This window comes from Perognathus longimembris, chromosome 13, assembly GCF_023159225.1.
Source record: "Perognathus longimembris pacificus isolate PPM17 chromosome 13, ASM2315922v1, whole genome shotgun sequence".
NCBI classification, from domain to species: domain Eukaryota; kingdom Metazoa; phylum Chordata; class Mammalia; order Rodentia; family Heteromyidae; genus Perognathus; species Perognathus longimembris.
The window spans coordinates 51,843,966-51,860,566 of record NC_063173.1 but is presented as its reverse complement, the minus strand read 5'-3'; the positions used below and the strand labels follow the sequence as shown (position 1 = coordinate 51,860,566).

Below are 16,601 nucleotides of genomic sequence, written 5' to 3'. Positions count from 1 at the left end.
TTGTACAAACCAGCATAAATTATCTTACATAATCATCTTGAAGTTTTAAACAGATTTATTTGCTTTATATGGCTAATGAGCCACTATATATTTTTTTAATTAAATTTTTTTCTTTATTGTCAGAGTGTGGTACAGAGGGGTTACAGATTCATATGTAAGGCAGTGAGTACATTTCTTGTTTAACTTGTTACCTCCTCCCTCATTCCCCCCTCCCTTTTCCTCTCCTCCCCGTGTTGTGCAGTTGATTTACACCAAATGGTTTGGTAAGTATTGCTTTTGGAAAGGTTTGTCTTTTTGTCCCTCAATTTTGGTGCCACTAAATATTTTTTCTTGAGTTTTTCTTGCCCCAATGAAGTATATATTTGACATTTGACCTGCATCATAGTAGGACTGACTTCAGGGTATGTGCCTTAAAAGATGTTCATATAAAATTTAGACAATCATCGAAAATAATTCTATACACCTTGCTCAGAAGATTCCTATGTTTCTATACAATTTATATTACAATTGGCAACAGTATTTGCCACAAAATGATCTAAATGGCAAGAATCCCAGGCCTTTCCATGGCTTTGTATTCTTTTGTGAGAATTACATAGCTTAGAGACATTTCTGTTCACATCTTCTTTTATTTAAATAAAACTTTATGTGGTATACTTGTTTATAAATGGGGCCCCTCCTTTAAAGTCACCTCTGTCACAGAGGCTCATTTCTATGAGTACAGAGCTAAGTAATCTTAAATGACTCAGCCACACAGCCGTAAAAATAAGGGCCAACTTGGGAAGATAATCAATGGAATGGGAAAGAAAGAGGTTAGGATATGATTAAGCATATTGTCTACATGCATCAAGGAACTTCTATAAAATTTTTGTTCTTCAATGCGCATATGATCAAAGGACATTTCATGTATGTGTGGGGAATATCACAATAAAATCCTTCCTCATATTCGATGAATATCATCTAATCAAGAGGGAAGACATTTATAACATGAACAACTATAACATTGCTCATTAATACCAAGAACAATTCTCATTTCAAATATGAGTTTATAATGGGAGTTCATTGCCAATGATCCAGGTGAAAGTCTTGACGGTGGTTGTGAGAGAACCTGAGGACTCCAATGTTAGGATGCCTATGTTTTCGCATGAGTTTTTCACAACTGCCCAGACTGAGAGCTAAGAATATTATCTCTCAGGCAAGAATACATCATACATTTCTGTAACACATATGTTCAGATAATTTGTCACTGATTTGGAAAAGACCTGGAGATGATTAATGATTGATTTTTTGTGTACTAGAATTATTCTGTTTCTTTCTAATGACAGGTTGCAATTGACCATGGAAAGAAAGAATCAGACTGTGGTAACTCAGTTTGTTTTCGTGGGCCTCACAGACAATCTCCAGCAGAAGATGGTGCTTTTCATCACACTTCTCCTTGTTTACCTAGTCACTCTGGGGGGTAACTTGGGGATAATCATTCTCATATGGGTTGACCCCAAACTCCACACTCCCATGTACTTTTTTCTTAGCCACTTGTCTTTTGTAGATCTCTGTTCCTCTTCGTCCATTGCTCCGAAGATGCTGAATGATATCTTTGCAGAGATAAAAGGCATCTCTTTTGGAGGCTGTGCTGCACAGATGTGGTTCATTGGTCTCTTTGTGGGAACAGAATGTTTCCTGCTGGCCTCTATGGCTTATGATCGCTACACAGCCATCTGTAAGCCTCTGCTGTATCCTCTTATCATGTCCCCGCAGTTCTGTGTGCTGCTCGTGGTTGGGCCTTATGCCATAGCTGTCCTAAACATCACAACCCATACGGCTTTCACATTTTGCTTACCTTTCTGTGGCCCACATGTGATCAACCACTTTTTCTGTGACATTTCCCCATTGCTTGCCTTAGCATGTGTGGACACTCAGATAAATACATGGGTGCTCTTTGTCTTCTCTGGAGCTATCGGAGTGCTCAGTGGTCTAGTCATCACAACCTCCTATGCTTACATTCTGGTTACCATCTTGAGGATCCAGACAACCAGTGGGAGGCAGAAAGCCTTCTCCACGTGTTCTTCTCACCTGGCAGCTGTCAGCATCCTCTATGGGACTCTTTTCTTTATTTATGTTCGACCTAGCTCAAGGTCCTCCTTGAATATCAATAAAGTGATTTCTGTGTTTTATACGGTGGTGATCCCCATGTTGAACCCTCCCATATACAGTTTGAGGAACAAGGAGATGCAAGGTGCATTCAGGAGAAAGTTCTATAGGAAACAAGATGGGTAAGACAGCATCCTACGTGTATTTACCATAGACATTGATGCTACATATGTACCAAAAATCATTTGGCTGGGAACTGCACTGGTTCTGCCTATGTAAAGATTATTTGGAAAATAGTGAATTTCTCTGACAACATTTTTCCTCTGTCTCACTGTCTCTGTAAGATGTAAGTTTGAATATAACACGTCTGCTGTTGAGATTTTAAATATAATAGCAGAGTTGGAAACAAGTGAGCATATGTATGATTTTGAGCATGTAACTACTTTGTTTTGTGATTGTACTAGGGCTTGAACTCAGGGCCTATGTACTGTCTCTTAGCTTCTGTTGCTCAAGGCTAGCACTCTACCATTTGAGTCACAGCTTCACTTCTGGATTTTTGCTGATTAATTGAAGATAAGAGTTGCATGGAGTTCCTTGCCTGGACTAGCCTTCAACCATGATCCTCAGATCTCAGTCTCCTAAGTAGATAGGATTACAGGTGCAAGTTACCAGCACCCAGCACTACTTTTTAATTGAAGAAAAAGGAAAGATTATAGGGGAAAGCAAGGCACCAAAACCAATATTACAAAGAAAATTATATAGTCAGAAAAATATGTTTCATATGCTTAAATTTGTTACTATCCCTAATATGCAAAGACCGTTTCCAAATTCACAACAGGTTAAAAAAAGAAAATAATAGCCAGGCACTGGTGGCTCACACATGTATTATAGCTACTCAGGAAGCTGATATCTAAGGATTGTGGTTTGCAGTCAGCTTCTCTCCTGTCTCCAATTAACCACCCTAAAACTGAAGTGGAGCTGTGGTTCAAGTGGTTAAGCCTTAGTCTTGAGTGAAAAAGATCAAGGACAGTGTCCAGGCTTTTAGTTCAAGCCCTAGGACTAGCACACACACACACACACACACACACACACACACACACACACACACAGAAAATAGGTAAATGGGTAGATAAATGAACAATTTTCCAACACAAGGATGTACATTAACACGAATATGTGAAAATCTTATTCAATGTCATTATGTAAATGAAGTAAAAGGGAGAGAACAAAACAGTATTTTTCTTTGAAGATAAAACATTCATAGATTAAAATGATGATGAAATTCTTATTTTATTTGTACATTCACATACTTTTGACAGTAGTATGAATAGCTTCATTACCACAAAGAAATCTGTTAACTTCCATTTAACATGATAGTTTCCATTTAACATGATAGATGGCATTTTCTTATAGCTTTTGTTTTGCTCTGCATAATACATAGAAATTGAGAATGTTTGCAGAGTTTAATGTGCTTACTCAGCAGATGTATAACTGTGTCCCCTGATCAATTTGTGTTAGTTATTATTTTCATTTCCTTATTTTTTCTTTATATTTGTGTATTTAAGTCTCCCTCTTGCATAAGATGCATAAAGGGTATATTGAATTAGAGTCAACCCACTCTGTTACAGAATAACAGAAACTACTCTTTCAAATTGTGTCCAGCATTGTTTTCTAAACTCCTTCAATTCTGCTTCACTCAAAACCCTTTGCCCTAGAAGCCTATCTTTTGGAAATGGGGCCACAGGAGCTTGTAAGTCAAAGCCTAACAATTATACATATTGTCACATTCTGTTTAGTGATAAATGTTATCTAAAAGTGAAACACAAATACTCATTACTAGAAATAAAGAGAAAGGATATTCTCACTGTGAAATAGTATGTAACCCATGTAAAGAATGAATAAAATGTGGAGACATCAAATGGAAGTAATTGAGTTTTTGTTCAGCGGTATAACAAATTCCTTCAGTTCCAAGTCATCTTCTTCCTGCCACTTCTTTTTGAGTATCTACTTTTCTGGGAGATCTTGGGATCATCACTCTCCTCTGGATGGGTTCTCAATTGTAACCTCCCCCTCCCCATGTACTTTATTCTCAGCCACTTGTCCCCTGCGGTATCTTCTCTGTCACTGGTCCTAAGTTGTTGCCTGACATCTTTGTAGAGGAGAAGCTGATCTCACTCTTTGGTTAGGCAGTTCAGTTAAGTTTTTTTCTTTTTTTGTATTTCACTCAGTTTATAGTGGCACATCTCCTTCTGGATTTCATAGCATATTATCAATTTGTGATTATTTGTAAGTCCTTGCTGCATTGATTATTCAGTACATCCAGGGCAAAGGAATGTACTGTTCTATTTCTATTTAACTCTTTAAAAATTAATTTTGTTGTCCAAGTGTCACAGAGAAGGGTTACAGTTACATATGTAAGGTAGTAAGTACATTTCTTGTCAAACTTTTATTTAACTCCCAAGGCAGACTTGGGACATTCTTAAATTACTGTATCTTGATTATCAGTTAATCCAAGTTGAATTACTGAATCCTCTTGTTAGCAACTTTCATCAGTGAAACTTTTATAATGCACTTGGCAATGTGTTATGTAGGTTTTCTAGACTTCCCGCTGGGGTCTATAATTAGTGTATTTCCATTTGAAGAATTATATACCGCATGTAATATTTTTCGATTACTGCTTTGTGATTAATAACTAACTAAATTAGCTAAAGCAACACACAATTTAATTCCCCATGTATTTCTATACTAAAATTAGAAGAAAATTATTTGGGACATGATAACTGAATATTCTGTTCTGTTATATAAAATGTTATAAAACTCTCTCACTTAAAAAAGAATGTAGTATATAGAGCTATCAGAGGCAATCATCAAAGGACAGAGGAAGAAGGGGACCAGTTTGCCAACTGGTTATGACAATTTTTTAAAATTATTTTAGTGTCATTTAAGCTAGAGGTACAGAAACACTTTGAGTGAATTCCTGTGTAGTCTTTGCCCTTGTTTCATAATAGTTTCTGCAATTAGCAAGCAGACACAGCTCATTCACATTCATAACTCTCTCCATATCTTTCAGTACTTTTTCCCATTAAATTTTGCTTCTTCAGAGAAGCAAGTTAAACGATATCATAAATCACATCTGGGAGACCAGCATATAGAAATGAGTTAAGAAACATGGGAAATTGGCTTTGATAAACTCATCAAGAAGAATGACTAGGCATAATTAGAATATATTATCTGTATGTCTTTTTAAAGTTTGCACGTAAGGCTACATTTGATTAAATTTTGTGTTTGGCAAAGATGCACTGATATAGCAGACACTTCATGCATCCATAGACGATTAGGACTGAGAAACTTTGGTCATGTTAGGTCTCCACTTCTTATCCTAGCATAGGTACTATGAACAGAAAGCAGAACCTCTTTTGCTCATGCCCCAAATCATAGACCTGTGCAGTATTATGATTTTTTTCCTATTATAATGTATGGATTACTGGCAAAGACTATCATAATAGGCTTTGTCTACAGTCAGCAAAAATATCATCCACGAATTTGAATTGAATATGAAATTTAAAAAACATAAAAATAATTAGTGGTATAATTACTTCATTATCTTTGTTTCTAGCAGCAAGTGGTTCTGGTTATAGATATACACATTTCTATTTTGGTGATGTAAATAGGTGTGCTTGATTTGATATTTCTTCAGCATTACTTAGGTTACATCAACTTGACCAACTATCTCTACATTCGTTTCTTTTCCTTTTAGACTTTTAAGAGGCCTGGCTTTCATGAACCAAATGTTTAAGGTATCTTTGTGGTTAGTTCTCTGCCATAATATATTTTGGCTGAGCATTTGCAGAAATTATGTAGTGATTTTTGTAGGGAAAATACAACAGTTGTTGATTTCTACACAAATTCTAACTCGATATGAATTAGGCAAACAAGAGGACATGAAGAACAAATAAGTTCGTCCCAGTGGATTATTATTATTAATTTGTTTTACAGAGTTTAAGGCAGCAAGATTAATGTACTGCTCTCTCAACCACAAAATTCCCAAAGTATAGCAACCTTTGGGGACATGCCTGCTTTCAGAATGGAAAATGATGATGCAACGCTTCTGGGAACTTTAATGCAGGCAAGGAACAATTTGCTCCAGAATGAAAACATGCTAGCAGTAGATTAAACATAAATGAAGTAACGTCAATGAAGTCTGACCGCTTACCTGTGCAGAGGCACAGGTAGGGTGAAAGGATGGACTCCATTGCTGACAAAGGAGTATGATTTTAGTTTTAATTCCTCTTGTCATTTCCATAGATGAAAGGAGTTCATCACAATGTAAGTCTAGTTTATGTTTAAAATCCATTTCTATGTCTTTGTTTACCCTTTGAGAAATTCAAATGAACAAAATGGATTCCTAGGAAAGTAAAAAAAAAATGTCTGCCATTTAAAATGTGATCTAGGGGAATATCCATTGTCAGGAGATAATAGCTTAGAATAGCATGCTGAAATCCAGCCAGAAGTGTTATAAAACCCTAAAGGATTCAGAGATCCATCATACGTCCAAGTTGAATCCATCTTCGAGTACCTAGACCTTCACACTTCCTTCAGCCACATTTATGTAATGACTATCCCTGAGCAGGGTGGCGGTTAGAACGCTCTTTCCACGTGTGATTGCATTGAGTTATGTGTGTCACACTGAAGGCAGGGGGTGTGGAACATAATAAGGAAAATCTCAACACAGGCAGAATTTGAAAATATTTGAGAACTCTCATACATGAGTTCGTTCATGATTTCTCTGGATTTCTCACTCATTTCTTCACAACCACCAACCCTTCACTGTTAAATATGCTTTGGCTTTGAATAGACTGAGGTTGGGATACTGAGAGATTGGAGGATCTCTCCGGGAAGAATGGTATTTGCTGAAAGCCAAGTGGCTCTGAATTCAGAATATTGTCACTTTTATAGTCCTCTCAGGAAGCAGCAGATCTGGGATTTTGGACATGCCACTTTTCACACGTAGGGCTTCGATGGCCTACTCTGTCAAATAAAGATGGTGGTCTAATGGCATATTTATTTAGACTGGAGTAAAAAATAAATGCATTACTATGGCAGAGCCTGGTAAATCTTCACTGCACAACTATTATTTTGTTGTCTCACAGCATTGTAGTAACACATTTGTAGTATCATGAATCCAGCCACATTATCATTCACACTACATAGCAGAAATTGAATTTATAATTTACTACTTTACCTTTACAATAAAATTAAAATAATAAAATAATTAGCACCATTTACACAAAAAATCTGTCACCCTTTTTGTGGTTGTCACTTAGATTGTGTGTGTGTGTGTGTGTATGTGTATGTGTGTGTGTGTGTGAAATTCAGTTTTCCAAAAGTGAGGCTAGTGTTCCCTTAGTTTCTTAGAACTTTGAACATGAAGAGTTCTGATGCGTGCATGGCTTGGGTATATTTCTCACTTTAATGGTTTAAATATCTCTTTTTATTTCCCAATACAGACTGATGACAGTCATTTGCTTTAATTGCTAAAAGAGTTCAATAAATGGCTTTTGATTGTTACTTCTTTTAGTTAGGTTTTATATTATGTATGTATGTACCTATGTATATATGTGTGTACTTGTATTTAATCCATCATGGGACTTGAACTCTGGGCCTGAGTACTGTTCTTGAAATCTTTTGCTCAAGGCTAGCACTCTACCTCTTTGAGACACAGCGTCACATATGGTTTTTGAGTGGTTAATTGGAGATGAGAGTCTCATGGGTACTTTTCTGTCCAAGCTGACTTTGAACTGCAATCCTCAGATCTCAGCCTCCTGAATGCCTCGCTTACATTGTTTTAATCACAAGAATCATACATTTTTTACTTTCTCCTTGTATCAAAATCTTGAAATTTCAAGCAGAGCTAAAAATCACAGGTATGCTGAGTTCTCTATGATAACTCACTCAAAGAAATTCCCTGGTCCTTTTGACTTATAAATGTTAATTTAGTGTTGATCCTTCCAGTTGCTTTTATTTTTTTACACTCAATTTAAAATTTGAAGGGTAAGTGAGAGGATTTAAGTAATGTTCATAATATTGTACTGTGTTAATTATCATGCTGCTTCTTTTTGATGTATGTTAGAAAAGCAATTATGGACCTACATGTAAAGCTTCCTAATTTTGAAACTTCTGCACAGTGTTTCTTAGAATGACTATAACAATGTTTATTTTGTGGTTAACTTTTCTGAAGAACATTTGTATGGATTTCGGGTTTACATCATTTTAAACATGGTGGAAAAGAGATCATTATTATTTCCTGTATTTCAGCAGGGAAGAGATTAAGTATTTTAAATAACTAGATATATACCCTAAAACTTGTAATGTTAATTAGTGTAAAATCAAACTGCAGAAACAGGGCCTCCCCCAGCCCCCAAAAGTTGAGTTACCACTGATGTCACATTGCCTCATTAATACTTTGTGTTCATATTTCATAACACGGGTGAAAATTGTATACTATTAGTATTTTAATTTTATTTCTGTGACTATTAGAGGGATGAAGCATTTTTCAAGTTTATTGGGATATGAGATTTCCTGTCTTGTGGTATGATGTCTATATCTTTGATCAGCTAACTTTCTGAATGTGTGTTATGTTTATTGATGTGTGCTCTAACTTTAATTATTTTGTAATACATGTTGCAACATTTTTCCCCAATGTGAATGTCTTAATTTTACAGATAGTTCATGTTTGCATACATTCATATAGACATAATACAAAGAAAAACTTATCACATTATTTCTCATGCTTTAAGAAGACCATCCTTAGAGTAACACTGTAATTCTGTTTCTTATGATTTCTCATCATGAATTCACAGCTAGAAATTTAGAAATTCAAGTGGTATAGGTAGAATTTTGGTATCACATAGTTTTATATTCTTCAAATTCACTCATGTAATAGCTTTTTAAAAATTTATTTATTTATTTATTGTCAAAATGATGTACAGAGGGGTTACAGTTTCATATATAAGGTAGTGAGTCCATATTTTATCCAACTTGTTACCTCCTTCCTCATTTTTCCCCACTTTCCCCCCTTTTCTATTCCCTCCCACCAGAGTTGTACAATTGGTTTACAGCATATTGTTTTATAAGCATTGCTTTTGTATTGGTTCACCTTTTACCCTTTGTCTCTCTATTTTGGTGTTCTCCTTCCCTTCCCTAGTTCAGATAAACATACATACAATACCCAGGGTACCAAAATCAGTTACAGTGACATCATGGGTAAAAGCATGGGGAAGAAAGAGAAGAAAAAGAATAATTGGACTCAGGTGGTAGAGCTCTGGCAGTGAGCTGTAAGAGCTTAGGGACAGCGCCCAGGCCCAGAGGTCAAGCCCCACCACCGATTAAAAAAAAGACAAAAAAAAAAAAGACCTAAAAAAGGCATAATTTCACATGGTACATCGAAAGTAACAGTGATAAACCACTTATTTCCATAACTTGGAGTTCATTTGCAGCATCTTTTTATGATGAATTAATCTTGGCTGTTTAAGCTGTCTTACAATGATTTCCCCTTCCATTAATTTTAAAATGGAATGCTTCATTGAAATCCTGTTTAGATTTGATTGGAATTGGATTAATTGCATCATCCAAAGAATTGGATGTGTATTCTAGCTCTATCAACCTAAGAAAACCATTTTGATAGGAAACAAAGCAAGTTGTAGGTCAAGAAATCAATGTCAGTTGTAAACAACAAAGCAGACTCATGGTAACCACAGAGTTAATGCAGCTATGGGATGATGCATTCAGAAGCCTGTGCCTATGATAGAAAGATGATTTCCCAATGTCAAGGTGATAGAGTTCTTCCAGATAAGTATCAGCTGTTTCCACTACAGCAGTCATTTCAAACCGAAAGATTTTTAGAGAATTTACATGTGAGAAAAAAGGTAAGATTTATCACTCAGAAAAAGAACAGCAGTAAGTGAAAGGAAAGGGTTGTTAGCATTAGGCATAATTGCTGCCTGTCCAGGGAGCATGGATTTACTGTCTCCTGACTTCACTGACGATTTCCTTTGTGTCTAATAGTTCAGATTAAAGAATGGCCAAGCACGGATTTGCTTTCCCTGTATGAGCTAACTTTCTTCTCAGAAGGAAATTAATCTGTAGAGCTGAGCTCTTGATCTATAAAATGGACCTTTCCTTCCTAAGTATTTAGTCATATCTTTCTTTGTGTCAGTAAAAGTTCGATAGTTTAATTTTTCCATATGAACATACATTTTCCTATGCTTTACTTTTGGTGCTGGGATTAAATCCAGGGCCTTGTGCATACTAATCAAGTGGCTTTCCACTGAGCTATGCCCCCAGCACAAATAGTTCTTTTTATTTCAAGGCTAGAAAGCTTTATATTTTGAAAGTTTCCTTTTATTTCATTCTTAATTTTTTATTAAGCTCCTAACTTTTATTAAACCATTTCTTAAATAGTTTTTACGATTCCATCAAAATAACTATAATGAGGTAACAACTCTACAGGTGCTTGAGGAGGCACATATGATTTCTTAAATCTTAACTTTCTCTTTAGGACATGTCACATTACTCTTTAGAACTGGGATATGTTTAATTGTCTACACCATATTTAAGATTTAAATGTGCAGTGTTTGTAAGTAACTCCCACCAGTAATTTCTTTTCCCATGATTTTATGACATTGCTTATGTTATCCATTCTTGATTTTTCTCCCCAGAGAGAGATCTGAACCAACCGATGGCTCGTGAGAACTATACAAGGATCACAGAATTCATTTTCGTAGGCTTAAAGTATAACCCCCGGCTGCAGATTTTCCTTTTCCTGCTCTTCCTGCTCTTTTACCTTGTGACGATGACAGGAAATCTGGGCATGATCATTCTCATCCGCGTGGACTCGCGCCTGCACACGCCCATGTACTTTTTTCTCAGCCATCTGTCCTTCGTGGATATCTGCTTCTCATCCGTCGTGGGGCCCAAGATGCTCACTGACTTCTTTGCAGAAAGGAAAGCCATCTCTTTCCTGGGATGCGCCTTGCAACAGTGGTTCTTCGGGTTCTTTGTGGCCATCGAGTGTCTGCTCCTGGCATCCATGGCCTACGACCGCTACGTGGCCATCTGCAACCCCCTCCTGTATTCCGTGGCTATGTCGCCCAGACTGTGCGTGCAGTTGGTGGTCGGACCCTACGCGGTGGGCTTCTTCAACACCATGACCCACACCACGGCTGCTTTCCGCCTGCCCTTTTGTGGCTCCAACGTCATCAACCATTTCTTCTGCGACATGTCTCCCCTGCTTTCACTCGTGTGTGCCGACATCTGGATCAACAAGCTGCTAGTTTTCATCGTGGCCGGGGCCGTGCTGGTGGTGAGCAGCCTGACCATCCTGGTCTCTTACTTCTTCATCCTCCTGGCCATCCTGAGCATCCGCTCTGCGGAGGGGCGGCGCAAGGCCTTCTCCACCTGCTCCTCGCACGTCACCGCCGTCTCCATCCTCTACGGGACGCTCTTCTTCATCTACGTGAGGCCCAGTGCCATCTCCTCGCTGGATCTCAATAAGGTGGTGTCCGTGTTCTACACGGCCGTGATCCCCATGTTGAATCCCCTCATCTACAGCTTGAGAAACAAAGAGGTGAAAGCCGCCGCGGGGAGGCTGGTGGCCAAGAGGAAGTTCTTCAGGAGGAATTGAACTTCCTACGGAGAACCCAACACAGAAAACAGACCGCCAGGAGGATGGTGGACCGCATACACACCCTCCGTCCCGCACCCAGAGCGGAAGAGCGCGGAGTGGATCGTTAGCTTACACTAGGAAAAACCCGCATATTTATTCTTTATACTTGACTCCTATTTTCTTTCTTCTTGTCTCCTGAAAACAAAACAAAACAAAAAGACATAATCGTTGTAGACTAAGTGAAAATATACCCAAGCACAGGAGGAATGGCAATGAAAATAAAATGCTCCCAATCTCACTTTTCCGCCTGGAGACACATAGTGGTAGTAACCTCAAGATGTTTCTTTGTGTATTTCACTCTTAGGTTGTTCTATTATTCTTTGAGATTCGTTTTTTTTTTAAACAAAAACAAATAGAAGTGGGTTACTAAAGAAATTAAAAGTAAAAAAGAGAAAAATGAACAAGGAGGCCAGAAAAACAATCTGTATCCTAATTTTCATGTACTTTTCTTGTTTCTCAATTGAAAAGATCGCAATGAACTTTAAAAATACAAAGTTTAAAAATATTCTTAACACCTTTCTATGCTTTCTCAAAACATAAAAAAAAACCTTCAAGAATTGTAACTATTTTGCGGGAAGATAAAATGATGCTGGGAAAGTATTTATTTGATACAAAACAGAGTCTGCAGGTCATTTTTAGTAGTATGCTATTTGGGCATAATATAACATCATAAAGTTATGTTTAGATTTTAAAAGATGTACACCTGGGTAGAAAAGAAAAATGTAAACAAGCAGGGTAAAAACGTGAGTGGTGAGACAAGGAAAATTCACAGTGTAGATTTAGCTCAAGCTACTGCCCATGTGGATTTCATGGTGAGGTTTACTGGGTAAGGAAGGGCTTTCATAGGTGACACTTGTGGGTAAAACAGTATGACAGCCCCATTTTCTTCTTCTAGGATGTAGCTGAACCTGCTTTGAGTGTTGCAATATTTCTAAGATTGCACTTTACAGAACTGATGATGAGGACAAATTGAGTTCAGCAGGACTGGCCAATCCAAGAGAAAGGGAGAACAAGACATAGATATGATATGGTGATGTTAAATAGACCAGTGGCAACCACAGTTTCTCAATGCCACTTTCCCAGAGAAAAGGAATGAGTCTTGTATTGATTGACAGCTAGAGAGGCAGAAGCAGTGGCAAAAGGATGCTATTTAATGGGTTCCTATATTCTCTTAGAAAGTTCTCCCTCTTAATTTATATGATTTATTTTTGAAACAACTAATTCAATTAAAGAAAGGTCTGATGAACAATCACAGGGGTAAATAAATGTACTTGTTACATTTGGTAAAGTGACTGCTTTAGATTATTAAAGTTTTAAGTTAAATGTTTTTCACTAAAAGGAAGATGATTAAGTTTGGGGATATTCCTGACAGCAGTTGTTTACATTCTTGTGGTTAATTGGGGCTCCTCTTGTCACTCGTGGTATATACATAACAGTTGGTGCCTAGAATTCTAAGCAACTACCATGCCATGTGGTTATTGTGCCACAGTGGTTGGTTGGCAAACTCTATGCCTCCAATTCATGAACACCACAGTATCTTATGAGAGCTGTGGACTTCTGAGAAATCTCAGTACCATCAACCATCTGATATTCTGACATGCTATTTAATGCATCTTTACTTCAGATTATATTACTGAGATACTTTAGTGGTATTAGATGGCATAAGATGAGTCCTTATATGTTTCTATCATTCAGATTGTTAGTCTTTAATTGTGCAATTAATTTGCATTCACATCAAACTTCAGTTATCTGAGCATTATTTACTTCTGAACATTTTATTTACCTAATGATTATTTACTTCTTTACTGCCATAGTAAGAATCTGTCCTATTACTGGAAGGCAGAGCTACTCTTTTTGATTTTTTTTTAATGAAAAATAGTATCAATCACAGATGGAAATAAATTCTGTCATCACTAATTATGTATGTATATTTCTCTGAAAAAACAACAACAACAAACCAACAACTAGCCAGTGTTTAGTGGCATCTCTGTCCAGCCTCAGTAGGATTTTCTTTGTGAAAGTGGGTCTAAATTCAGATCCAGTCTACGATATGGAAAAAATAAAGAGTTTTCAGGAAAGACAGATGTACTTGGGCTGTGACTATAGTTTCAGAGCTCATAGACACGCAGCTGAGTATATAGAAAAGGTATAGCTAGCTGTCCAATCCTGATTTTCACTTCTACAGTTTTGGCTATCATCCCTGTTCTCTATTTTGATGACCCTCTTACTTTTCTCATGAGAAAAATAATGCCTTTGAATCATTCAGGTTACTACAATTTTCTCATCACATAGGCATCTTGAATCCAAGTAGACAACATCTGGCTTTTGGAGAAGGGAGCCAGGGAGAACACAGACACAAGTTCATAGAGTTTATGGGCATGGCTTTTATGTTCCATGGAAAGAATATAAGTGAGTGTAGATCATTAGGTGATGGTTTCTATCCTTTTCCTCTGTTACTATTTAATGCTCTTAAAAAGAAAAAAAAACCATGTTTGATTGCTTTTTCTGTTTTAGCAGCTTTGCCCATGTTGTTGGCTTTCTCTGACTTTCCTGAATTAAATATTCTTTCTTCGGTTTGGGAGAGGCAGGTCTGAGGATGGGGACAGCCCCAGTGGGGGTGTGAGGAGCAAGTCATCTATATCAAAGGAGTGGTTCTGATGACCAGGAAAGGAAGGAAAACTGGTTGGCAGGAAATGTATTTGGAATGGAATAGTGAAGAAAGAGAAAATATGTAAGCAAGATCTTTTGGACAGAGAAAGAAATTGAAAGAGAATGAAACTGTGTCAATATTTTCCCATAATTTACCAATGTGAGAAGCAATCTGTTGAAAAGTAATTTTTATCCTTTTAATATCTATGTGTGTGTGTGACAGAGAGAGAGAGAGAGAGAGAGAGAAAAGACAGAGTGTAGGCAAAGAGAGTGTAGGTATGGTTTAGTACTACTTATATTCAAATTCCACAACTAAACCTACATAGTGCAAAATTAAAACTAAGAGCAAAGCCTAAGAAAACAGATGACTTAAGGAATGGTTTTAGTTTATATATACATATATGTATACATACATATGTATATGAAATGAAGATTTTTATGTATATATATTGTTTTATGTATATATATATATACATACATATATGAAATAAAGATTGTTTTATGTAAGGCACTACATGATAGGTAAGCATTTAGAAGACAAGTGAGTTGATATTTCTATTACTAATATTCTATAGTTTAATATTAATACATATGGCTACTTTTATGGATTGGAGAGGCATAACATTCTTTGTCCTTAAAGTTTATAAAATTATGTTTTCTATTTCTAATAAAATTAAAATAATACATCCTGAGGAGATATTATTTATTTTTCTGCTTGTCCAGGGACTTGAACTCAGGGTCTGGGTACTGTCCCTGAGCCTCGTTGTGCTCAAGACTAGTGCTCTAATACTTGAGCCACAGTGCCACTTGCAGCTTTTTCTGCCCCTGTTGGCTTCAAACTGCGATCCTCAAATCTCAGCCTCCTAAGTAGCTAGGACCACAGGTGTGAGTCACCAGTGCCTGGCTAAAATATTACTCCTTTTTTTTTTTTTTGCCAGTCTTGGGGCTTGAACTCAGGGCCTGAGCACTGTCCCTGAGCTTCTTTTGCTCAAGGCTAGCGCTCTACCGCTTGAGCCACAGTGCCACTTCTGGCTTTTTCTGTTTATGTGGTGCTGAGGAATCAAGTCCAGGGCTTCATGCATGTGAGGCAAGCTCTGTACCACTAAGCCACATTCCCAGCCCCCAGGATATTACTTCTTTATGGTCAGAATCTAGCACAGTGTCGGGCATTTCTTTCAGAGAAGTTTAATAAACTTTCCTGAACATACAAGGCTTTGTTTTCCTTCAGGTATCATTTTCAGAGGACTGTAACAAAAGAATCAGTAATGACTATGTTTTTTTCTTTAATTTCTGTTAATAAATAATCTCAAAAATGATTATATATCCTTACAAACCTACCTTTAAATATTAGTTCTATTTCAGAATACAAGTCTCAAAGTTTGACTTAAGGTTACTTATAAAATACAAAACTTTACACTTTTTTGGTGTTTCTTTTTTTTTTTTTCTATTTATCTCTTCATCTACTCAACCATCTCCTGTCCCGGTGGCCTTAAGTTCACACCTAAACCTTCCTGGTGAAATAGTGTTCTTTATTCTTCAGTTGCTGCTAGACATTGCCAGGAGGGGGCAGCATGGCCTTATCAACCACAAGGAACATGTCTGGCTGCTGCCTTTGGTAACAAAGAACTATGTCTAAAATCAGAGTTGGAAACAGCTATCAAAGCTTAAGAATGAGTGTATTTTGGAGGGCTGAGAAATTATATACAAATTTCACCTGGGCCTGTGCATGCTCACGTGATGGACAGGTGTTTTTCATTAACTTCCTTGTATGTAAACAATATAAAACAGTTGTTCTACTTTGCGATTCACATCTGTTACCTAAGTAAATGACAAAGAAGTAATGTTTTCTTCATGTCATCTGACAGAACAATTTAAGCCTGTTCTACAAGCACACCATTTAGAGTTTGACTTGACAAACACTTATCTCCTCCTAACAACAGCAAATCAAAGGCTTCCTACTGTAAGCTGGAAATAATTGTCCTACTCAGTCCTTCACTACTTTAGTAGAGAAGAAATAAATTAATAATGTAGTTTTTTGTTTTCATTTTGATTTCCATCTTTACTCTTAACCAATAGTTTTAATATTTTGCAAGTGATTTTTACTTTACACACCTGGCAAATTTAGAGCACCTTAAAAGTAATC

General features: G+C 36.9%; 2 protein-coding genes across 2 annotated transcripts; both read left to right on the top strand.

Moving 5' to 3' along the window:
- Nucleotides 1-1,335: 1,335 nt before the first annotated feature.
- LOC125362569 (olfactory receptor 998-like) lies at nucleotides 1,336-2,271 on the top strand. The gene has a single exon (XM_048361389.1). It carries the CDS (start codon nucleotides 1,336-1,338, stop codon nucleotides 2,269-2,271), a length of 936 nt encoding a protein of 311 aa, XP_048217346.1.
- Nucleotides 2,272-10,822: 8,551 nt separating this feature from the next.
- Nucleotides 10,823-11,767, top strand: LOC125361853 (olfactory receptor 1009). Its single transcript, XM_048360452.1, has one exon. It carries the CDS (start codon nucleotides 10,823-10,825, stop codon nucleotides 11,765-11,767), a length of 945 nt encoding a protein of 314 aa, XP_048216409.1.
- The last annotated feature ends 4,834 nt before the right edge of the window (nucleotides 11,768-16,601 follow it).